This window comes from Equus caballus, chromosome 29, assembly GCF_041296265.1.
Source record: "Equus caballus isolate H_3958 breed thoroughbred chromosome 29, TB-T2T, whole genome shotgun sequence".
Classification (NCBI taxonomy): domain Eukaryota; kingdom Metazoa; phylum Chordata; class Mammalia; order Perissodactyla; family Equidae; genus Equus; species Equus caballus.
The window spans coordinates 29,655,153-29,680,360 of record NC_091712.1 but is presented as its reverse complement, the minus strand read 5'-3'; the positions used below and the strand labels follow the sequence as shown (position 1 = coordinate 29,680,360).

General features: G+C 34.9%; 1 protein-coding gene across 34 annotated transcripts in view; it reads right to left on the bottom strand.

Annotated features, from left to right (window-relative positions):
* Positions 1-440: 440 nt before the first annotated feature.
* The window catches only part of TRDMT1 (tRNA aspartic acid methyltransferase 1), a 76,522-nt gene continuing 51,754 nt past the window's right edge, over positions 441-25,208 (bottom strand). For 8 of the 34 annotated variants that reach the window (XR_011433909.1, XR_011433895.1, XR_011433897.1 and 5 more), the window contains 10 exons: positions 18,255-18,331; positions 15,910-15,981; positions 15,251-15,316; positions 14,390-14,459; positions 13,223-13,306; positions 11,571-11,914; positions 9,191-9,248; positions 7,683-7,812; positions 6,827-7,153; positions 441-1,217 (listed from right to left, as the gene is read on the bottom strand). Coding sequence is in view for 19 of the 34 variants with exons in the window: in XM_070254935.1 (XP_070111036.1) it covers positions 6,853-6,962; positions 7,683-7,812; positions 9,191-9,248; positions 11,571-11,914; positions 13,223-13,306; positions 14,390-14,459; positions 15,251-15,316; positions 15,910-15,981; positions 18,255-18,331 (1,011 nt within the window). In the remaining 15 variants the exon portion in view is untranslated. Of the gene's footprint in view, positions 1,218-6,826; positions 7,154-7,682; positions 7,813-9,190; positions 9,249-11,570; positions 11,915-13,222; positions 13,307-14,389; positions 14,460-15,250; positions 15,317-15,909; positions 15,982-18,254; positions 18,332-25,208 lie in introns of those variants that run through there. The other 26 variants (XM_070254936.1, XM_023632068.2, XM_070254944.1 and 23 more) reach the window with 9 other exon arrangements.

Sequence of the window (25,208 nt, the reverse complement as noted above, 5' to 3'; positions counted from 1 at the left end):
GAGTTCCCTCCTTAAAATCTTAACACCATACTAGATTCCTTAGAATGTGATGGCAAATTCAACTTAGAACCAGAAGCTCAGAAGGAAGACAGAAGCAAGCTCTGATGAGAGCAAACTAAAGGGAAGTATGTACAAATGAAGAAGGGACAATGATGGAGGCAGAATTCTAGACAATGAAATAGTGGGCACCTATATTTTCTGTGGCTTTCTCATGGAGAGGTCATCAAGAATTTAGGATTATTTTTTCTGACATTTTCTTCAGACTGTTATATAAAGCTAATGATGTTGATAATTTGGTTTAAAATATCACATGCATTTGTTTAGATAAATGAAGGAATATTTAAAGGACTGGAAGTAAAATCTTCAATATTTGAAACAGGATAGAATTAGAATCATCCTTTCAGAAATAAGAATAATCACCTAACAAAAAAGTAAAATGATAGGATTCATAAAGCAACTTTAATTAACATATAAAAATGTACAGTTTATCAGGTTCATTAAACAATGCCAGTTATGACACTTTTATAAAATCTTCATGTAGACGTTAAAATTCTAATGTTCCTAAATTTGTCTATACCATAATATTATAAAGAGAATATTTTACATATATATTTAATAATTTCATATGAAAACATATTCTCCTAAATCATAACAATAATTTTAACTTTACAAAACACAGTAATATAAATTTAAGGAAACAAATTGGCATTTTTGTGATAAATCCAAATTTCTTATTAAAGGCAGATTAAGAAATTTAGTTGAATTTTGTCAAAATTAGTTCAAGATAGAATTTCAGAATTACTACATGGATATGAAGGAATACTGTGAGCATCTTTCAGAGTTTATTTATTTATTTTTTTTTTGAGGAAGATTAGCCCTGAGCTAACTACTGCCAATCCTCCTCTTTTTGCTGAGGAAGACTGGCCCTGAGCTAACATCCATGCCCATCTTCCTCTAGTTTATGTGTGGGATGCCTACCACAGCATGGCTGTTGCCAAGTGGTGCCTTGTCCGCACCCAGGATTCAAACCAGTGAACCCTGGGCTGCCCGCCAAGATGCGGAATGTGCAAACTTAACTGCTGCGCCACCAGGCTGGCCCCCAGAGTTATTTTTAAACTATTCATATAGGATTTTGATTAGTTTAGCTACTACATGCACGTTGAGACTATTTCCAAGTAGACGATAACGCTGTTTCACCGTTATCTTCTCAGGAAATCCTAGAAAAGAGAGACAACAATTTATAACACAATAATTTGTAATAATAACTTCCAGAGATAAAAGGACGCATCCTTTAGAAGAGCACAGTGGTCATTTACACAAATAAGTCCCTAAGGTCTCCATGAAGTCAATTAACAAATGAGAATTTGGAGCCAAAAATATTATATAACACTACTTTGCTTACACAATATGTTATCATACCACATTACATATTATATTATGCTCAGTGCACAGACATGTACACACGTGACATTCACAGAACTAATAGAAATCTGTGTATTAGTGCACTTTAGGAAAAGCAGTGGCTACCATTATTTCTCAGTTGTTTTATATAATAATAGCTTTATGGAGATAGCACATACTATAAAATTCACTCTTTTAAAGTGAACAATTCAGTGGTTTTTAGTATAGTCACAGAGTTTTGCACACTTTTCCACTAATTCCAGAACATTTTCATCATCTCAAAAAAGAAAGCCAGCCCACAGCTAGCATCATATTCAATGGTGAATAAGAACAGGAATAAGACAAGGATGCCCACTCTCACTACTTCTATTCAACATACTATTGGAAGTCCTAGCCAGAGCAATTAGGCAAGAGAAAAAAATAAAAGGCACCCAAATTGGAAAGGAAGAAGTAAAACTATTACTATTTGCAGGTGATATGATATTATATAGAAAACTCTAAAGATTCCACCAAAAAAATGTTAGAACTTACAAATGAATTCAATAAAGTTGCAAGATACAAAATCAATATACAAAAATCTATTGTGTTTCTATACACTAACAATGAACTATCAAGAAGAGAAATTAAAAAAATAGTCCTATTTACAATTGCAACAAAAGGAATAAAATATCTAGGAATAAATTTAACCAAGGAGGTAAAAGACCTGTAAATCAAAAACTACAAGACACTGATGAAAGAAATTGAAGAAGATACAAATAAGTGGAAAGATATTCCATGCTCATGGATTGGAAGAATCAACATTGTTAAAATGTCAATACTATCCAAAGTAATCTGCAGATTCAATACAATACCTATCAAAATTCCAATGATATTTTTCACAGAAATAGAACTCATATCCTAAAATTTATATAGAACCAAAAAAGATCTGAATCATGAAAGCAATCTTGACGAAGAAGAACAAAGCTGGAGGTGTCATGCTCCCTGATTTCAAATTATATTACAAAGCTATAGTAATCAAAACAGTATAGTATTGGGATAAAAAGAGTCATAGATCAACAGAACAGAACAAAGCCCAGAAATAAATCCATACATATACGGTCAATTAATTTGTGACAAAGGAGCCAAGAATATACAATGGGGAAAGGATAGTCTCCTCAACAAATGGTGCGGGGAAAACTGGACAGCCACACACAAAAGAATGAAACTGGACACAAAAATTAACTCAAAATGGATTAAAAACTTGAACGTAAGACCTGAAACCATAAAACTCCTAGAAGAAAATATAGGCGGTAAGCACCTTGACATCAGTCTTGGCAAAGATTTTTTGGATATAACACCAAAAGAGAAGACAACAAAAGCAAAAATCAACAAGTGGGACTACATCAAACTAAAAAGCTTCTGCACAGCAAAGGAAATCATCAACAAAATGAAAAGACAACCTACTTAATGGGAGAAAACATTTGCAAATCTTATATCTCTGATAAAGGGTTAATTATACAAAACATATAAAGAACTCATACAACTCAATAGTAAAAAACAAACAGTTTGATTAAAAAATGGGTAAAGGATCTGAATAGCCATTTTTCCAAAGAAGACATAGAGATGGCCAAGAGGCACATGACAAGATGCTCAACATCATTAATCATCAGGGAATGCAATCAAAACCACGATAGCTATCACCCCCTGCCTGTTAGAACAGCTATTATCAAAAAGATAAGAAATAAGCGTTGGCAAGGATGTGGAGACAAGGGAACCCTTGTGCACTGTTGGTGAGAATGTAAACTGATTCAGCCACTTATGGAAAACAGTATAGAGGTTCCTCAAAATATTAAAAATAGAACTACCATATAATCCAGCAATTCCACTTCTGGGTAACTATCTGATGAAAATAAAAATAATAATTTGAAAAGATATACGCATCCCCATGTTCACTGCAGTATTATTTACAATAGCCAAGATATGGAAACAACCTAAGTGTCCATCGATGGGTGAATAAAGAAAATATGGTATCTACATATATATATATATATATATATATATATACACATACACACACACACAATGGAACACTATTTGGCCATAAAAAAGAATGAAATCTTGCCATTTGCAACAACATGGATGAACCTTGAGGGCATTAAGCTAAGTGAAGTAAGTCAGACAGAGGAAGACAAATACCATATGAACTCACTTATATGTGGAATCTAAAAAACAAAGCAAACAAACAAATAAAAAACCCAAGCTCATAGACACTGAGAACAGATTGGTGGTTGCCAGAGGATGGGTGGGGGTAGACAAAACGGGTGAAGGGACGTCAAAAGGTACAAACCTCCAGCCATAAAATAAATAAGTAATGGGATGTAATGTACAGCATGGTGACTATAGTTAATAATATTGTAGTGCATACTTGAAAGTAGCCAAGAGTTTAGATCTTAAAAGTCCTCATCACAAGAAAAAAAGGAAAAAAAAATTATAACGTGACAGATGTTAACCAGACTTACTGCAGTGATCATTTCACAATGTATACAAATATGGAATCATTATGTTGTACACCTAAAACTAATGTTGTATGTCAATTACGCCTCAATAAAAAAAAAAAACCAAGCTGGTATCTGTTAGTAGTCACTCCTCATTTCCCCTCTCTATCCCTCAAACACTAACCTACTTTTTGTTTCTATAGATTTGCCTATTCTGAACATTTCATATAGATGGAACCACTCAGTATGCTGTCTTTTATTTCTGGCTTCTTCCACTTAGGATAATGTTTTCAAGGTTCATTCATGTTATAGCATGTACCAATACTTCATTCGTCTTCACGGCTGAATAATATTCTCTTGTATGGATATAGCACATTTTGTTTACCCATTCATTCATTGACAGATGTGCGGGTTGTTGCTACTTGTTGGTTATTATGAACAATGCTCTCACAAACATTATGTATAAGTTTTTGGGTGGATGTATGTGTTTGATTCTCTTGGAGATATACCCAGTGGAGAAACTGCTGTGTCATATAGTAACTCTATGTCTAACATTTGAGGAATTACCAGACTGTTTTCCAGAGCAGCTGCACCATTTTATATTCCCACCAGCAGTGTACAAGGCATCTGATTTCTCCACATCTTTGTCAACACTGTTATTTGTTCTCTTTTGGTGCAGTGGTATCTTACCGTGGTTTTGATTTGCGATTCACTAATAACACATGAGGCTGAACACGTCTTCATGTGCTCTTTGGACATTGTCTGTATTCTTCAGAGAAACGTCTATTCAAATCTTTTGCCCATTTTTAAATTGGATTATTATTCTTTTTATTGTTGAATTGTAAAAGTTCTTTATATTTTCTGGATACAAGTCTCTCACAGTTGTTTTTTATATTCTGCTTCCACAAATTGACTTTCTCATGTTGGGCTTCTATTTGCTGTTTCAAAACAAAATAGCCCACAGATACTACATTTGCTGGAACAAAGTCTTGCAAACCTCAACATAAAAGACTGTCCATGCATAAGAGTGTACTAATGTTAGTTACAACATTAGAATTCCACATTCGGTTTCCTTTGGCATAGCAATTAACTAAAGAAAAAGCAACTTAGATAATAAAATGAAGGAAATAATTAAAGAGCATTACACATAGCAAAATTTCATGTACTTGTGAGGACCACAAGGTAGAGCTGACCATGATAAAGTTTCTTCATCAACACTTGATATTACACTTACTGCAATAACATAACAGTGATTAGCATAATAAAACTATATTTGCAGTTGAGAATCATCATAAAATTGCTATTATAAATAGAACATGTCTTAGGCAAGCACTATAGTCATCTCAAAAACTATTTAGCTCAAAGTAGCCAGAGGTACAAATATATCTATAAACAGTTTAGAACACCCCAGGGATGATCTTCTGTAGACTACATCAGAGGGGAAGAAAGGTCTGAAAACAAACAAGTCAGATCTGTAAAAATTTTATATATGTGTGTGTATTTTATATATAGATATAGATCCTAAAATCTCAACTAGCTTATGAAAAAAATATATAGTTTTAAGTTAAAAAGTGACTTTTTAAAAACTTAGGTACATTAAAAATAATAATCCTCAAGAACAAAGAAACAGAATTAACGAGGTCAAGACAGCAGCTTTCACTCAGGAAGTGTAAGTTAGTGCCTCTCTCTTCCAAAGCCTGCTCTCTCAAGAATGCATGCCACTCATCACAGAGGAAACCAAGACGAAACAGACGGAAGGATCAACGCAAAGCCATCATCGCCAGTGGACCAGCAGCGCAAACAACGCCCGTTCGGGACCCAGAGTAAATAACACCAGAAGCACACATGAGGGACAGCTCTGTCACAGTGCTGCTTAGGACACTATACAAATATGACACACATTTTAGAAGAATGTTAAGCAATTAAAAAGCCTTTCTTGTATGTCTCAGACATATATTTTCAGAGAGCTTTGAAAAATCCTATTTTACCCATCTAAAATTTTAAAATAATGAGAAAAAATACTTATGAAGTAAATGCTAGAAAAGCAAATAAACGCCTATCATTTAAAAAATAAAAGCTGACACAATTTTATATTATGCGTCAGAGAGTGTGTAAACATTTTACTTACGTTCACTCACTTTACTGTCACAACCACTCTATGAAGTTGTCATTGTCCCCATTTCACATATGCATAAACTAAGCAGAGTGGCTAAGGCAGAGAGAGGAATCAAACTCAGTCAGTCTGACTCTGGGGTCCATGCTAAGTTTCAGTATTACCAAAGGGACTGCTATTACTTGAAAAAACAAGCACTCAAATAAAACTTAGGAAATAGTTGTTATTAGACACAAAACCTCTTTCCTCTCATTAGTAGTATGGAAAGTACCTTTGATTTCTCATCCTAAAAAAGAAAAAATAATAATAATCAGGAAAGCAGACCGGGAATTAAATTGAGTCCAATTCTCAGCTCTTTGTTTGTTTTATGATGTTCTCACTCACTTTGTGACATAAACTAAGACAAGGAAAGTCTGTGTTTTTCTTAAATAACACAGCCCGGGATATTTGGGACTGAATGAGATCACCAAGAAAAAGGCAGAGAGGACAAAATAAACCTGGTTGCCATGACTACACTCAGAGAATCAACTACCAAGAGGGTAGTCAAATTATATTGGCAATTTGATCCCAATGTACAAAAGGATGTGTTCCAAAACTTCATCTGCAAATCTATTACTTAGAATTTTAAAACATGAGCTATTTAACCCATTACGTGCTTCAAGGATAGTACTGTATTAATATTACCACAACAGTGAACTTAGCAATGTTTGGCTTTTCTGCCTTCAAACTCCCAATCAGAGTTATCAAAAACATATTTCCTCCTGTGTAGCCTTGGAAGCGTGTTAGAGAGGTCTGTCTTTGCCCCTTCCCACAAGCCAGGTGCTGGGAACACACTCACCCCAGCCTAAGAAACTGCTGGCTCCCTCACATGGAGCACTGGCGCCCAGGAAGCGGGTCAGGAGGGGCCAGCTGCTCTAAGAAGCAAAGGCAACGTGTCCAATCTCTTCGCAGCAACAGTCCCTGGATTTCCTGGGCTGCCAAAGGAGTTACGATTTTGTTGTTCTCACTCCTCAACTGTGTCTTCATTTTGTTCTTGAGATTCCCTGCTTCAGATCCCTAATCTTTTGCCAGTTCTGGGATCTGTGCTCCCGAGTGACCCTTTCCTTTCCCTTAGGAAAGCTCCTGTCTAGACCACCTCTCCACCTTCTCCTTTCTCCACTTACACCTTATAGGAAAGGACAAAAGCACACGATTGAAAAGAATGTTATCTTCGAGGAGAGTAAACACAAACACACCCCATATACCAAAAAATAAATAAATTCCTCAACCGCCTTTTAATTTCTTCATTAAAAAAGACCATCCTAGGCTGTATTCTCTCACAAGATTTAGTGTGGGGTTATTAGAATAAGACCTCTGGAAGAAAGAAAATAAGCTGGAGAAAGAGATGCTGTTAACAACCCTCCGTAGGGGAGGTGAGGATTGCTGATTTGGCCTCTCTGTCCCTGAAAACCACTCGGGACCATTACTACAGTAATGGAGACTGCGTCTGAAGGGAATGGACTGAGGCAGGTTATGAATGAAAGTGGAAAGAGCAAAGTGGAAGGAAAATGTCAAAAATGGCAGTCAAGAAAGGAAGAAGCTTTCTTATATCCATCTGTCTGGGCAAGGGTTGATTCATAAAATGCATGTAAATCCCTAAGGAATTTTGAGACCTTTAAAATATGAAAGCTGGGGTCTGGATGTATCTTACATACCGAAGTCTGGAGGAAATCCAAGGAGATTTGCTATTTCTCTAGGAGTGAAATATCGAAGTTTAAGCATTAACAGTTTTGTTAACTTTTCTTCTTGTGACAAATTGGTAAGGGAATTGTAGATATACTCAATCTGTAGAAAAAATTCAAGATAATTAATAAAGTAGAGTGCAACTAGATAAGATAAGGTCATCTATTGTTATTAAATTATTTTATTATAAATTATCTATTGTTATTAAGAAAAGTATTAAATTAGGGCAATTTAAAAACGACGGACATATAGTCTGTTGCAACACATGGTAGCTAGCAAAATGCAGAGGGCAAAATGTTTCTGTGCAAAAAACTATATAATTGGCTCATCAATGGCAATGTAAACTTTGAAAACAAAAAGCTTAATGTTGAACAGATCAGGATACTTTCAGTGTATCTGTCATTTTTGGTCCCTCAAAATCATAAGAATATAAATAATAAATGACAATATAACATAAGAAATATAGTGAAAGATACAAAAAAGAAACATAACCAATGAAGTCAATTTTACAGTGTTAACAAGTAGATCATTAAAATGTTTACTGTTTATGATCAATTTCATCAAATTAAGATATTTTCCTAAAATGATAAAATATATTTAGTAAATATAATTTCTCAAATCCAGATATTCATTTGCCTCTGATGGGATTTTTACCATGGGCAAATTTTATTTATAGTAAGAGCTTAAATCAGTATAAGAGAAGATAATGTAGTTTCACTTCAACATTATTCAAAACTATAAAACTTGTAATATACCAAGCTTGCATTCAACAACGACAGCTAAAGTATCAATAAGGAACCTTGCCAAAATGTAGATTTCATTCCCTAAAAGGCAGTTTTATAGTATGTGCTCCAAAGGAAGTCTCCAATACTAAGATATTTGTGCATAATTTTAGAGAACATTAACTATTGTATGCTGTATTTCAACTTACTGTTTATGGAATAAAAAGAAATACAAAGGTAAGAATAAGAAAAAAGAAAGTAAAAAATATTTCATATAAGGGCCAGCCAGGTGGCACAGCACTTAAGTGCACATGTTCTGCTTCTCGGGGGCCTGGGGTTCGCCACTTCGGATCCCGGGTGTGGACATGGCACCGCCAGGCAAAAGCCATGCTGTGGTAGGCGTCCCATGTATAAAGTAGAGGAAGATGGGCATGGATGTTAGCTCAGGGCCAGTCTTCCTCAGCAAAAAGAGGAGGATTGGCAGTAGTTAGCTCAGGGCTAATCTTCCACACACACACAAAAAAATTTTGTGCATAAACTCATATCTAGCAACAAGAAAAAGAAAAGATTTATTCTATAGTAAAGAATTATTATATATAGGAATACATATGAATATGTATATATATGAATGGATCATATATATATTCATTCCCAGTTGAACATGTAAAATTATTTTAACATTCTCAAATTTTAAGTACTAAACAGAATTTTACTTAAAGTAATTTTCAAATATTTTAGTTCTAAAGGATGCATAGTACCTGCACATCCTCTGCAGTCTGTAACACAGATCCTGTCCCTTCTATGTAGCTTCCATAACTGAAAAATTAACACAAATATTATGCATCTAATGTATCTGTTAACGATAAGTTTCTTAAATATTTCTTGAATGATTAATCAATCTACATAGTGACAGCCTCCTGAAATATTCTGAATAATATCACATAAATATGCTCTGCAGTTGAAAAATCACTGGGCCAAAAACATAAGATTATTCTATTTAAACTTCTCAGACACTAACAATGGCATAAATTTTTGAGTTGTGTAAATATCATTTTGAATTATGTATTATTATTTCTTTGTATTAACTGTCATTTTTTTAATGTGCATCACTATAAAGTATGCATTTGTTACAACTTTATATCCAAATACTATTCAACATTAGCACTCTTGCCACATTAAACCAAATGTGATGTAGATGAAAGTAAACTGCTGCTATTTTTTAATCATGCCTGAACATCATTTCTTTTCATGAACCCAAGACCCTACTCCCCAGCCCCATGACCAACAGGGTCCATGGACCATGCCTCGCCTCTCACTATAAAGCAGTGTGTTTTTAATCTTCCTCATACGAGACCATTGTATAAAAAATCGTATTGAAAGTATAAAACACTAGAGAAATGCAAGGTATTAGTAATATTTCATCCCCTTAGATCATTGCCAAGCTGGCTGTTTAACATATTAGCATTACTTTTTTCCTAACAGATCAATTTAAAATATAAATTAGAGAAAGTCATACCAGGGAAAAATTTTTTCAAATTGTTTCCTCATATATCATATATATATGTGTGTGTGTGTGTGTGTGTGTGTGTGTTTATATTATCTACACTAAAATAGACTTTTAGAGTAAGGCTTCTTTTATACTGTCTTTATAATTACAAAAGAGTTTCAAGGATTTTTAAAAAATCTTTTTCAAAGATTGGCACCTGAGCTAACATCTGTTGCCAATCTTCTTTTTTTTCCCTTCTTCTTCTCCCCAAAGCCTTCCAGTACATAGTTGTGTATTCTAGTTGTGGGTCCCTCTGGTTGTGCTATGTGGGATGCCACCTCCGCATGGCCTGATGAGAGGTGCCATGTCTGCGCCAAGGATCCAAACCAGCAAAACCCTGGGCCGCTGAAGAGGAGCACATGAACTTAACCACTTGGCCATGGGGCTGGGCCCTCAAGGTTGTTTTTTATTATAAAATTGATGTCTTTTTTATGAGAGTCCTAAACAGAACCTATTGGACTTGGAAATAGACAACAGCTAAGTGAAGTCTTTTAAGGTAATGGAAAGAAATAAATCCATTCTCTTGGAAGTGCAAGGGCAGAGTAAGATAAAATCAGAATGAGTCTGCTATGCTTATATCAGGGACATAGTGTTTGTGCAAGACAGCTAGCTAACAGGTAAAAAGAGAAGGCTTGAACTTTCAAATCATGCAACTACTTATCAAACAAAGTTGAGTGGCATTAACAAAGAAGAAATAGTGATCTTTTACAAAATTTTCTGGAAAGGCCTAATTTTCCCCTTTTAGGCTTCAAAATATTGATGAAAACTATATTAACATTCAAGAAATAATCCAAAGGTAGACCATAAAAGAAACTGACATACCTATACAATGAGAATAGAAAAGTTCTTCATGTACTCATATGCAATAATATCCAATTTATATTGTGCAGTGAAATAAAGGGCACATAATAATGGATATAGTGTGAGGCCATTTACTTAAAAGGAGGGGGTAAAAACATATGTGTACATTTAAACACACCTTCACACATAACACTCCGTGTAATTAGACAGCAAACTGAAATCATTGGTTGCATGCAGGGAGGGAAACGACGTCCAAGAGACAGAAGTGGAAGAGAGTCTTACAATCTTAGTACCTTTTGAATTTTGAACCATGATAATATATTATTTGAAAAGCTAAATAAAATTTAAATGTGCTTTAACATGCACCAGATGATTCAATTTTATTTCTTGATATTAAAATTTAATTTCTTCTTATACATTTATCATGAGAGTGGATATCAATTTTTGACGTCTGATGTGCCACAACAAGAAAGGTGTGAAAAAATTATAGCAATTCAGCATCTAGAGCAACCAGGTTTCCAACATGGGTAACTAAGCTCCTATGAAGGTCACCAAACAAATGGCATTGTCTTTCATGAGCACTTTTGTGGGTTGTGCACATAATGTTCCGCCAGAAGGAATTTTCACTCGTGCATTCTTTTGAAACACGAAAGCATGCAATTAAGGGCAAAAAAATCATTCTAGCAGAAACGTTTTATAAAATCCTCCTTGTTTAGCTACTAAAAGAAACAGTAGTATAAAAAACCTGGTTATTTTGGATATACCAGGAATAGAGTCTCTTTAAAACCTACCCTTTCGTAAAGCACATGGACCTTCGGCAAGTGGGCTTAACGATGTCTAACAAAAGAGCATATCGCAACAGTGACTTTGGTGGTAAAAAGTACTGATTCACGTCAACATTATCTTCAAGAAAATCTTTTAGCATTTGCACAGAGAGATCACTGTCCTGTTGATGTTTCCGGTCAATTTCTTCTGCAGTTTCAAGCTTAAAAAGAATGGCTGCTTTTCCAGAACATGGTCTGCTGCTATCAGACCAAATATTTGGTTCAATTTTCTTTCCTTCAATTTGATTTTCTGCATCTATTGCATGTTTTTCTGGATGTTCAGATTCAATTTTGGGGAACTCCATCAGTACCTGACATTAAGTAAAAATGCACAAATTGTCATAAAGCTTTATTAAAAATATAAGACAAATTAATAACATCTAGTCAAGATTTTGCAAAAAAATCTCTCTAGCCTTTATGGGGTTGTCAGCAAAAAGACAGAAATTGTCGTTTACTTGTATTTATACAATTTATTCATCATATAGCTATAGTGTCATCAGGCTACAGATGATTTATTTCATGGAGTTACTGCTTTCTCTATTTATTAATAAAAACATTCAACAATGTAATAGGAAGTTTGCTGAATATAGACACAGCATCATACTTGGAAAAAAGTTTAGAAAGCAACATTAACATTTCCAGAAAATGTGTTTTGGATCAAAGTTTGTCATATCCCCTCATTAAAAAAGAAAAACTGAAACATACCCATGATCTAAAGAAAAACTAATTTAAAAAAAGTACTTTTCACCTTGAAGGTTATTTCTACTCCTGAGCCCCAATGGAAAAATTTTTTCCTGCAAACATGTAACCACGTGTAAAGCCTTATTTTGCAAAAGAAAAATAGTTCCAGGAATTTTTAACGATGAAGTCTTTGCTCATACACTTGACAGGTTGTTTTTGGAACGGCCCACTATGGAAAGGAAGACATATTAGTATTGTACTGTGGGGTTTTCAAATGACACTACTGACCCCCTGTTAGTAGGATGTGCCTTTTGAGCTCTTACCTGTGATAGTTACGGAGCGCTTTGCTGAACCACTAAAACTCTCTGTTAGCCACACCAGTTTTTGACAGAAGCATATACAACTGTTTTCATCATCAGAGATCCTATCTAAGCAATTGAGCATTTTATCTAGCTTGTACTAATCATTACTGTATTTTAATCAATTAAGGCTAAATAGCATTGACTTCAAAGACCATGCAAACAACGTGTTAAAATACACGTAAGCCATTTTTAAGATAGTACAATTGAATTTTATCAAAAGTAATCAAAAACTTCTATTGGGGGGAAAAATGATAGCTACAAAACAGTCAATGGTCAGAAGGGAAATAATAGGAGGAAAAGGAATGTAACAGCACTAATGTAAATTTTGTTTACTATTAACTTATTTCTTTTTCTAATGATGAAAGAAAAGTTTTTGTTTTGTTTAAAGCAATAAAAGTGGCATCAGGAGATGAAAAGGGCCTCGGAGACAGACCTGGGGCAGGGTCTACATGATGGGCACCATAGGACACAGATAAACCTCCACAGAGTAGTGCTTGAAACAAATTAGCAAACGGCGATGTATTTACAATAGATAAATAATGATAATCATGAAGACAATAACAATAACGATAGTACCTGACCAGGGGCTTGAAAAGGTAGTGGCTCTGACTGAAGCTTTGCAATAAGGAAATACCGCAGCCTTGAATTTGGAATGCCCAGCTGTGAGGAAAGCAGAGAAGTCAGTTACTATAGGAAATTGAAGAGATCTCTATCAACTGTTAGCACCTAGTCAAAACACTCACACAGGTATGCACTTAGCTTCTGCTGGAAAAAATTCTCTTATTGATTTGTGGAAGATTTCTCTGTAGCAAATTCTTAAACTTTTTAAACTGCTGCTTTATACCCTTACTTGAATGAAATAAAGATCGAACCTGATGAATTATATGTCTATGAGCCACTATCATTTTATATTTCTCGGGTAAGAAGTTATATAGACATTTTTACTTTCATTATTGACAATATAGTCATCTTAAAAAATAAAATTCAAATATAACTATTCTTAGCTATGATTATCTCATTTTATTAAAAAAGGAGGATTCACTAAATTTTAAAAGTTAAAAGGCAATAAATATGAAATAAACTTAAAGAGACGAGATATACTGTCCATGTCCACAGCTGTACATCTAATTTTCAAAACGAGTTTTCCTTTAATTTCAGGGCAAGGAACTGTATAATAAGCTAAAGATGATAAGAGACTAAGAAACACAATGGCCAAAGAAAAAATAGATAGTGATACTAGTAATATCAAAGATCTACCAAATATCTTATCATAACCAATTACTCCAATTTCTTACCCATGAAATAGAAGTAATGTTTGCATTTTAACGGCATTTTAATGTTTAATTAAACGGCAATTTAATGTTTGCATTTTTTACCAAGAAAAGTAATTAGAAAATTATCATATGTTCATTTACTTTCTATTTTGGATTATTTTGAAGCATTACTAAACTATAGCACATCTAGTTTGGAAATACCAGATGTCACATAGTTTTAAACACTATCCTTTATTTTCTGTATGGAAAGGAAAGTAAATTCTCTATGAGCTTCAAGCTATATAATATTTTTCACAAAATATGTATAAATGAATTTATATGCCTGTACTACATTCTTTAGAAAGTAAGATCCATGTCTGAACTAATTCAAGATTTAACTATAATATTAACCTAAATAAACCCATTCTTTTTATTGAAACAAATTCTCTTTGGGAAAATTTATTTAAGAGTTTATAATTGTGGTACCTACAGAAGTTGGAGACAATAGAAATTCTTGGTACTGAAAGCCGCAATTTTCTATTGTTTGTATTAACAGGTCTCTGAAAAGACAAAAGTGAAAGGAAAGAAAAAAGAAAAGCTTTCAACCTGAAGTTGGAAATAGGGTTCTTATATAAAATATTGCACAAAAAACTTCATTTAAAGTGAAAAATGTACCTCTGCTCCAGTTGTTTAGAAAGAGAATGATCGTAGGTCTTACTAAGTCCAGTACTTGAGAAATTACATTTCTCAAAAAAAGAGATAATTTCTACTATAAATAAACAAAGCTGCCGGATAATTTATCCAAACTGGTGAGAGTCAGACTCTCGAATCTACTGGTGATAAATTTGCATGGGAATGGAGCTATATCTGCAGCAAATCAGATTAGGGAGCACTGTTACAGCCTGCAGCTGAATCAAGGACTCAGACAGAAGTTTTCTGTCCGGGTAAGAGAGAAGGGCCCTGACATGGGGCCTGCTTCTCCCATCTAATTGTAGGACAGAAAATGCCTGTAAACGTGGCCAATTCTTACTGAAAACATGCCTGCTTCTAAAGAAATAGAATAATATAAAGAATAGAATAGTATAAGCAGCTACAATTGAGAAGTATCATTCTCATTAAAATGTGTGCTCTTTCTGGAAAAATTCAAACATATCAAAATGCGAGAGAATCAGTTGAACCTAACTTTGTGATTCTTTACATTATGAATTGGTCAAAATAAATATTAATAAAATATATAACATATATAATGTCAGAATGTACATGTTTATTTGTAAAAACTTTATTCCACAACAGCTCCTACTATAAAATATACCAAGTCTAGGATGAACACAAGACAAATACATTTTTCTACCTTGTAGAAGACACTTCAAAACCTTTAACATTTTCTAAAAGAATATACTTCGGTAATTTCTGCAATCTAAAAAAAAGAAAAAAACAAATGGAATTCCAAACATCTCATTACTAAGAAGGAAGAAGTAGAGAAAATCCTTACTCACAGGAAATATGAGGTAAGTCATTTTCCAAACACTTTTTATAAAAGAATTTTATAAGGGATGGAGACAATTTATATTTTATTCATTTTCCCCCATAAACATGGCACACCTGATAAAGTCAACATTTGAAATGTTCATTTCTATTGAAGTTTATTTCAAAACAAGGGTTCACACAGAGCCTCTGAACTGCACAGCTCAAAGGGCTGCTATTTACACAGAATGGCAGCTTCCAGGGTGGGCACAAATTTCCAGGCCATGGGCACAGCACCCACCATCATTAGCATCATTTACATTAACACTGTGAGCAGAAGTAATTCACTCACTGTAGTGGCAACCAGTGAAACTGGCAAATTTGCAGTTACTCTGTTAGTCATGACAGAATATGATCAAGGACATGCACAGTACCTGACAGCAGCATGCATAACCCGCTAATCTCTATAAAATGACAAACATCATACTCTTCCAGATCCAAAGTTTTAAATTTTAGGTAAGCTTGTACAGGAATCTAAGTTTTCACCTTGGGAGAATATTTAGAATATATAAGAAGCTATTCGTCCTTGGGTCAGTCACATCACCTTGCAGGCCAATTCTAAAGGGATAAAGAAGGAACAAATGAGTTCATCGAGAACCTTACATAAAGATAGCAAGCCACTTTTAAAAAGTTAAAACCCAGAGAATTAAAATTAGTTGGTCCTTAAAAAAATATGATCATCTTTGTTGCTATAGAGAACAAAATGCATTTATTCATTTAATTAAAAAGAAAAAAGCCTTGCCTATCTAATAAATACACACTATTTATTTCTACAAAATAATACTCCAAATGACTTATATGAGGTAAAGAAGAACAAGAAGTCAATGAAGAATAAAATCAATTACCCTCTTAAAACCCCCTGGTTAAGGAAAGATACACACACACACACACAAACACACACCCAATTGGCTGATGACACCTTTTGCTCTGATCCAGATGAAACAACAAAAGTTCCGGTGAATGAGCCAGTTGGGTAGGGTGGCAACGGACAGATGATGGCATTGAAGACTAACCACCATCTAAGATGATCAAAGCAGTAGGTAAAACTAAGACAGTCTCATCCAATGTAAATGGGAAAGACTTAAGCTGAAGGCTTGATTCTACAAGCAGGAGTTGCAACTTGGTTACACTAACTAGGTCAAAACAGCTCATATAAACAAGTAGTATTTGGACCAGCAACTAGATCTTATAAGAAGCATTCCACATAATCAAGAATCAAGCAGAAAGGAAGACTTGGATTGGGCCAGTAGCAGAGGACCAAGTTCTAAGACCTTACTACTTATTAGCGTCATGGTCCTAAATAAGTTACTTGATATCACTTGTCAGTTTCCTCATAGCTGACAGCAAGGTCAAAATCATTGGTGGCTCTGAGGCTCAGATGGGAGATTAGAGAATAGATTTGATTAGAAAAGGACAGAATGAGAAGAATCCAAGATTTCTGAGGAATCTACTCAGCAGCTGGAGTGAGGCTAATACAGAGTGGGAATAGCAGCAGGGAAGATACAGGGCCCACTGCAGTGACACATGTGTCTTCACACTGCTGGGGCTGCATTCTGTTCTGTGCCTCCTGCCTATTGTAGTTAAACAGGTCACATGCTTTCATACGCTTGGAGCCATCTTTACGTGGAATGCCCTCTGCCTTCTCTGATAAATTCCCAGTTTGCTTTTTGAGACACAGTTCAGATATCTCTGAAAGAATTCCTCTCTCCTGGTATGTAGCAAGCCATTTTCTCTTCTGTGCTCTCATGGCACTTTCAGCATTAATTTATCATACAGCTTATATCACATTATAATTATTTGTCAGTCATTCCCCTTAGACGACAAGTTCCTTATGGATGGGAACTATAGCATCAAAAGGAATGCCTGGCATATAGGTGTACAATAAACCCCTGGGGAATTAATTTCCTTAAGAGCTGTTTAAGTAAATCAAAACTTAGGTGGAAATTAAGCATGAGAATTTTCATTTAAATTAGAATATTTATTACAAGTGATATCCCACTTAAATTCATATTATATATTTAAACAGGAACACATGAAATAATTGATAAACCCTGGCTCTGACATTTTCTAATTGTATGGCCATGGGAAAGTTACTGAACCCTTCTATGCCTCAGTTTCTCACCTGTACAATGATGATAATACTAATGCCTATCCCATAAGCTTGTTAAATTAAATGGCATATCCCATGTAAGATGCTTAGAGGATTGTTACTATTATTATTATTTAAAATAATAAAAATATTATTATGAAAACTATCTAAATGAAGATGGATTAGTCAAGATTTTCATCTAAGATACAATTTCCTGAAAAAGCCAAATAAATAATATATATAATAAAAAAATGAATTGCAACATAGCCATAAGAGGTCAGAATTATTAAATGTACCTATGAATTTTGAGAAATGTATTCAATCTTCACTACCTTTTAAATTTTACAGTTAAATGATCTAAAACTTGAATATTTATTATGGAAATTTACTTTGATTAATCAGTGTTAGATATTCCTGAATGCTCATTAGTTTAAATAATTTCAGGTAATTGGGGTCAGAAATAAACATTGTATCTTAGGCAGGTACAAGACAGATCCTAGACAGTCTCTGTAAATCTACTACTGACCAAAAGACATTGTTCATTTGGCAGTAATTGCTGTTTCCTTTATGGTTAATGATGAATTATAAACATAAGTAGATAAAAAGAATTATTTATAAAAAATTTCAAAACTATGAAGACGCAGCTGATGAACCTCGCAGTATCTATGAAACGATGGCACAGTCTGATTAGCGAGCCCTTCGAGAGCCCTCTTCCTCACAGAGCAATATTTATCATACCTACCTTGTGAATGGCTGACAGGGCGGGCTCATTAAAATCATATTGAAAGATAATCTGTCAAACTCTTCTAGCGTAATGCCCTAAGGAATGAACATTTTGAAAAAAGAAAAGAATATAAAAACATGCATAGAATCGGGAAGAAGCAAAAATGCTACCTAATTATAACTGAATATATCAGAAATTATAACAGTTTCTATAACACAATATTTTTCAAATCAACTTCAGTTAAACTGACTTTCCAAAGCAATCTTGTGAAGAAAGTGGAGCAGTAAAGGGAAGCTATGAAAAATTAAGTGACTTCCCCTAAGCCCCAGAGCCAGCCACAGCAGAGCTGGAACACTGGTTTCCAGGATCTGAAACACTTCATGCCTTTAGATGCCTCAAGTCTAACCCTCTTCTGTTTTCTAGAATCAAACATGGAAAACTTTATTTTACAATTAATGATTTTCAGTATAGGGTCTAGGAAATTTTTAACCCCTATCAATAATATATTTTACTTAGAAAATGTGATATACTGACCAGTTGGCATCTCTTTCATGTTTATGTCTCTTAATATACCACCAAATGGAAAAAGATCCAGTTTTCATACATCCACAATTATTAGATTGTTTTACAGTTGTATGTTGTGAAAGAACTTCAGTACACAGTTGGCAGTGAAGATAATATTAATCAAAATAATCCCTACTTGACTAAGTAGTTGAAAAATGTTCTATTTTGCTCTCATTTTATATACCAGAGCTTGCCAATTCTCATTAAGCACTGAGTGTACAGGCTTAGCTGGACATTTAAAGTGACAAGCGAGAATCACAATCTTCCTAATTATGATACATTTCTAAGAAGTTTAAGTACACGAATAAGGCATGGAAAGCTTTATTTTGAGTTCTGTAAAGAGTGAGTTAATCTGGGGAACACAGCAGTTGCCTCTATTATATTAGAAGTTTGAATGCACACGTCTGTCATTTCTAAATCACAGGCATTTAAGATAAATACACAAAATGAAATAAAAATTAAATGTTTTGAATAATTCCTAAAGCACCTCTAGAACTGTGGGTTCTAAAGAAAACAATCCGAAAATCATACACAGAACAGTCTGCCAGAAAACCTAGGGCAGGAAGTACAATGAGACAGCACATTATATTCAAGTTAAATAGCCCATCAACACAGGGCCATGATGAGAAGCAACTTATTGGTTTCACAACTGAATGTGGATTGATTACAGCTAAATTCCTAAAAGTAGGGTAAAAATAAAACAATAGTCATTTACATCAGGAGCATCCTATAAAGGAAGTAAACAGAGTTAATCCCTCCGATACAACTAGACATAAAAAATTACATTTTAAACGATTGTTGAAAATAGTGAATTTTTTTTTTCTTTGAGGAAGATTAGCCCTGAGCTAACATCTGCTGCCAATTCTCCTCTTTTTGCTGAGGAAGGCTGGCCCTGAGCTAACATCTTCCTCTACTTTATATGTGGGATCCAAACCAGTGAACCCCGGGCCGCCAAAGCTGAACGTGCGCACTTAACCGCTGCCCCACCAGGCCGGCCCCCAAAATAGTGATTTTTTTTATAGTACAATCCAAATGATAGACCAGTCATGCAAAAAATAATCACTCAAACTATTCACAATTTATTTAACCTGGCATTCTAGGTCAATGACTGTACTGGAATTCAAGAAAGTAGTTATGGAGATACACAAATTAACTTTAAAAACTTGCTATTTTAAAGCTAATGTGAATCCATTCTTCCATAACCTGGCAACACAAGTTAATAAAAACATCTTGGCTTTCAGAGAACATTAGATAAACTCACTGTGGTAACACTGTTTATCGCACGTTGATTAGCAGTTTTATTTGTCGCCCTACTTGCTTTATTTTTCTTTTCTCAGAAACTTTCCTGGCTATTTTTATACTTAATTGTCATCTAAACTTCACAAAGAACTTGGTAGATTAGAAAACAACAACTTTTGACTATTTTAGTGAATTTATAGTTAATCTAAGGAGAACTAAAGTTTGCAAAATATTCAGTCTCCTATCCAATACCACAACATACTTCCACTTTTCAAGTCTCTTTTATTCCCATGTGGGTCATGAAGATTTCTTGTTAGGTTTATTTCTCAGTGTTTAGAAGTTTCGTGTTATTACTATAAATAGAAACTTTCTTCAGTTATATTTTCTAACAAGTTTTTGTTTGTAAGTAAGTAACAAGTTTTATTTGTTTAGTAAGCTACTGGGATTACATTTTTGTAACCAGCCTCCTTATTAAATGCACACATTGTTCCTTATACTATTTTTAGTTAATGCTTTTGCGTTTTCCAGGTATATTCAATTATTCTTTTGAATCTTCCTTAATATTTATATACTATTTCTCTTGTGTGAATGAATTAGCTAATATCTACAACAATATTAAATAATAGTGGACATTTTTGTCTTAGTCATTATTTTAATTATAGAATGCTTTAAAAATTTTATGTTTAGCATGTTACTGAATTGGGAGATATGTATATGTATACGTGTGTTTAAACAAATGTAAATACCCGTACACAAACTTGCACATACAAAGCCAGTGAGTAACATATATATCTTGTGGTAGTATTCATATGTTCTAATTTTATTAAGAGAGATTAAAAACAATCAGAAAGACACTGTATTTTGTCAAATGTTTTCAGACATATAGTTTCATTGTTTCCAATTATTAACATGCTGAATAATATTAATAGAATTCCTAATAGTAAACTACATTTGTATTTCCAAAACAGAATTCATTTTGGTCACGCTATATTATTCTTTTAATGTGCTTGTGATCTATTTGTTCATATTTTACAGTTATGCATCGAGTGACGACAGGGATACATTCTGAGAAATGTGTTGTCAGGTGTTTGACCCTTCTACAAACATCATAGAGTGCACTTACACAAACCTAGATGGTATAGGCTACTACACACCTAGGCCCTACAGTACTAATCTAATGGGACCGCTGTTGTATACATGGTGTCATTGACTGAAATGTCATTATGTGGCACATGACTGTACTTAGAATTCCTGAGTTTATATTCGTAACACAATGGTTTTTCTATTTTGTGGCATATGTAGGTATTCAGTAAAAATTTATTGAGTAGATATTTCCTACCATTTCCTGCCCTATGAGCCCTGATTTACGTTGTGCGTGAATGCTCATGACAGTTACATCTTTCTTGAGGATGTACCAATCATCCTAATAAGTAAATTTCTACGACTCTTAAATAGTTTTTGCTTTGAAATCTATCTTATCTTATCCCTATCTTATCTCATATCAATTCTGAAACTCTTGTTATCTTTTGTTACCATTTGCCTGGTATTTGTCCATTGTTTTAGGCACAGTATGCTGCTCATTAAACAATGTTCATAAATTAATCCACCAATATTTCAGACTATTTACTCTATGCCAGGGATTGTGCTAAGGGTGGAAACACAACGATGAACAAACTGCTCACATGAAGTTTATAGCACTAATTTCTCATTTTCTACTTAGATTAATTGAAGATTTTAGTTTATTACTAGCTATCTTCATAAGTGAGGAGTCCTGCTCCTGTGAAAAACTTACATGCGATTTTCAGGCTCGACTACAGGCAATTACACAGCCTTACGGCAGGCCTCACTGGGGAAGCGGTCCTCCCTACTCCAGGCTTGGGGCACACCAGTGCACGGCAGTCTCTGAGGAGCACTGCAGTCAAGGTCTCAGGCTCCCTGGCAGGCCCTGTTCTTCACATCTTCACATATCTGCATTCCTAGTCGCAAAGCCTTCATTCCTATGTCTCTTTATCTGAGCCCTTGGCAGAGGTCCTCTTCAGGAGTCTCTGCCAAGGCCTGCTTGGGGATGGAGAGGAGACCTTGAAGATACTTCGGCCCACTCTAACTAGCACCCAGCACTTTCCACTCCTAGCCTTCCCCCGCCTTGCCCTTCCCCCAATGCCAGAGGCTCCCTCAACAGTAAGTCAACCCTCACAACTGTGTTGGCCCACCTGACTCTCCACCCGTGTGCTGTTCCATAGGGAAATGGAACAGGGGGTGTCGGCATTTTCTCTGCTTTTTAAAGACTTGCACACACCACCACAGTAAGTGATTCAATGCTTCACTCTTTCATTTTCGCCTTGTTGCTTTAATCACCTACTCTGAGCCCTGACGGCTCAGCTCCCTTTCCCAGCTCAGCCGAGCTACTGACAGTAACATTAAACAATGCCCTAAAAATCCATAGCTTCATTTATCTTTCAAAGAATAGACATAGTTTTTGAGTCTCACTTTCCCTTCCTACTCCAATTACATTATTTTTACCCTGCAAAGATTTACGCTTTCACCTTGTTTTCCAATCATAATTTCTTTCCTAACATGGCAGCTTCATTCCTGGGTTCTCTATGTCAATTCATCTCTTGCTTAGTTAGAGTAAGTGGTTGAGTTATTTTTTCAATAAGAGCTCATGGGTGCTATAGCTCATGACTTACTGCAGGTTTTATTTTAGGAAAATTTTTATTGATTTCTGCTAATATTTTTGTTCCATTTATTTTATTCTCTTCTTTGGAGGCACTAATTATGTTTATTATGGATCACGTTTGCTTCAGTAGTCACTCATCATTTATTCTGCAACATTTTGATCCGTGTTTTTTCCATTTTATTTTGCTTTATTTATCTCAAGTCCCATCCTTCATGACTCTGCAGTTCTGTCCATTTTACTTTTTGCTACTCTGATATTTCTTTCATTTCTATAATGGCTTTGTTTTTCTCCTGTTGCTTTTTTTCAGATTCCTGATATTTTTCAAGTCCTATTATTGTCTTATTGCTTTTTGAGCTGTTGTATATATTTATTGAAGCTCTTCTTTTGAAGATAACATGTTGTATTTAACGCTTCAAGTTCATGGAGATGTATTTGTCAGAAATTTTCTTCTACTTCCTAACATAATTTTTCTGTTGTATGTTGTTTTTTAATTTATGTTTCTTACCTCCTTTTAAAAAAACTGTATTAGTCTAGCCTCGAACTGGTTCCTTTCTAATTATGTCATTTTTTAATGGTGGCTACTTGACCTAGGAGTTTGCTAAGAGAGAAGGTGGAACAGTGGCAGCTCCACGTGGTGCTTTGCCCCACACTGCCTCTGAGAAAAAGAGACAGTGTCCTAAGAGCCCGTCTGTCCCTCATCCACGTGCTCGCACTCAGGGCGAGCAGGAGGTCTGCAGAGGCTGCAGCAACACTTTTAGCCTAGAGATCTAGACTTTTTAAACGTTTCTTCTCCTGACTTTGAACAAACAATTTCTGGGTATATTTTGTCTTCTCCCTTGGCATTCATTCCTTCTTGATTCTTCACAAGAAAAGTAGAGGTTTGCATGCAATTTTGCCATTCTCATTCAATTCTGTTCCATTTCCACTGCATTTGACACTATTCTTCCTCATTTTCTTTTCTGTTTTGGCTTATGGCTAAATCTGATTTTCATTAATAATGGTTTTCCATCCACTCTTTTCCCTTCTTTTCTTATTTCTATTAGGAAAAGAAACAAAGTTTTGGAACAGAAATATCTTTTTTATGCCATATTCAATCAGAAGTCCCAAAGACAACTGCCTACAAGTCCAACTTCTGCACTAAATAGTAAGTTTTTGAAGGCAAAGACTATATCTTCCTCACATTTGTGTTCCTGCTAAGGGTTCAAATAGCTTGCGTGAAGAAAATGTTCAAAAGATCAGTACACGTTGTTTCATAAAACTTAAAATCCCTAAAGCCTCTCATTACGCCTATGTCCTCCGTTAACCTTCTATTCCTTTTTGAAACATGACCTTCAACGTAGTTCCTACACATCTGACCGAGACATAATACACTCCTCCCACATGAGAACGGGGCTGAAGGGAATATCAAAGGAGAGATGAAAAGCCGTAGGAAGCAGACTGCCGTTTCTTATAGACGCCACTTTAATGAACTGATCTCCTTTCCACTGAGCTAGAGGCACCACCTCTGTTCTTCCCTGTCCCTAGCCTTCTTATAGCATATGCAGATAATAGGATTTCTTATCATCTATTAAAACTCAGACTGAAATATAATTACTACCAGAAAAACAGATACAGACACATTATTCTAAACCCCCCAAATTTCTGTTGGCACGTACTTGGGAACCCTAATCAGTCCCCAAATACATAAAGTATCGCACAGTTTCTCTTAGCAGGTGAAACAGAAAGGGAGGTCAAATTGCTGGAAGCAGACTTTCAATGGGTGCTTTATGGAGAGTTTATTTTTATTTTATATTTGTGTAGTGAGGGGAAGCTCTGGCTGAATTGGGCTTTTGGCTGTACCTACTTTTAAGTATTTACACTTAATTTAAATGTAGATTAAACTTTTAAAAATAAAGTAACTTGCTGCCATACTCTATATTACAGAAATTCTGGAACCTAAATGCATATGTCTGCATTTTAGAGTCAATTCAAAATTACTTATTAGTAGGTATCTTTCTTCTGACCATGTATTTCTTTTTGCCCTACCCCCCATGATGAAATGGGTAGACTGTCATTTGCAATAATTTTCATGAAATGCACTGCTGTTACTTACTGTAAAGATGATGTTGTATCCATAATACTTCTCTCTATGATGCCCATGGGAAAAGAATTCTGTTCTCAATACCAGGGATAAAGGTTCTTCAATATATAAATAAATTACTTCTAACTTTTGGATACCCAATCATATTGCTCAAAAATGTTATCATTTTATACTGGCTCAAAGAAACCTTAAAACCAATCTGTTATATAAATAAAATGTGACATATCCACACAACGGAATGTTATTTAGCCATAAAAGAAATGAAGGGGCCAGCCCAGTGGCGCAGCAGTTAAGTTCGCATGTTCTGCTTCGGCGGCCCAGGGTTTGCCAGTTTGGATCCCGGGTGCGGACATGGCACTGCTTGGCAAGCCATGCTGTGGTAGGCGTCCCACATGTAAAGCAGAGGAAGATG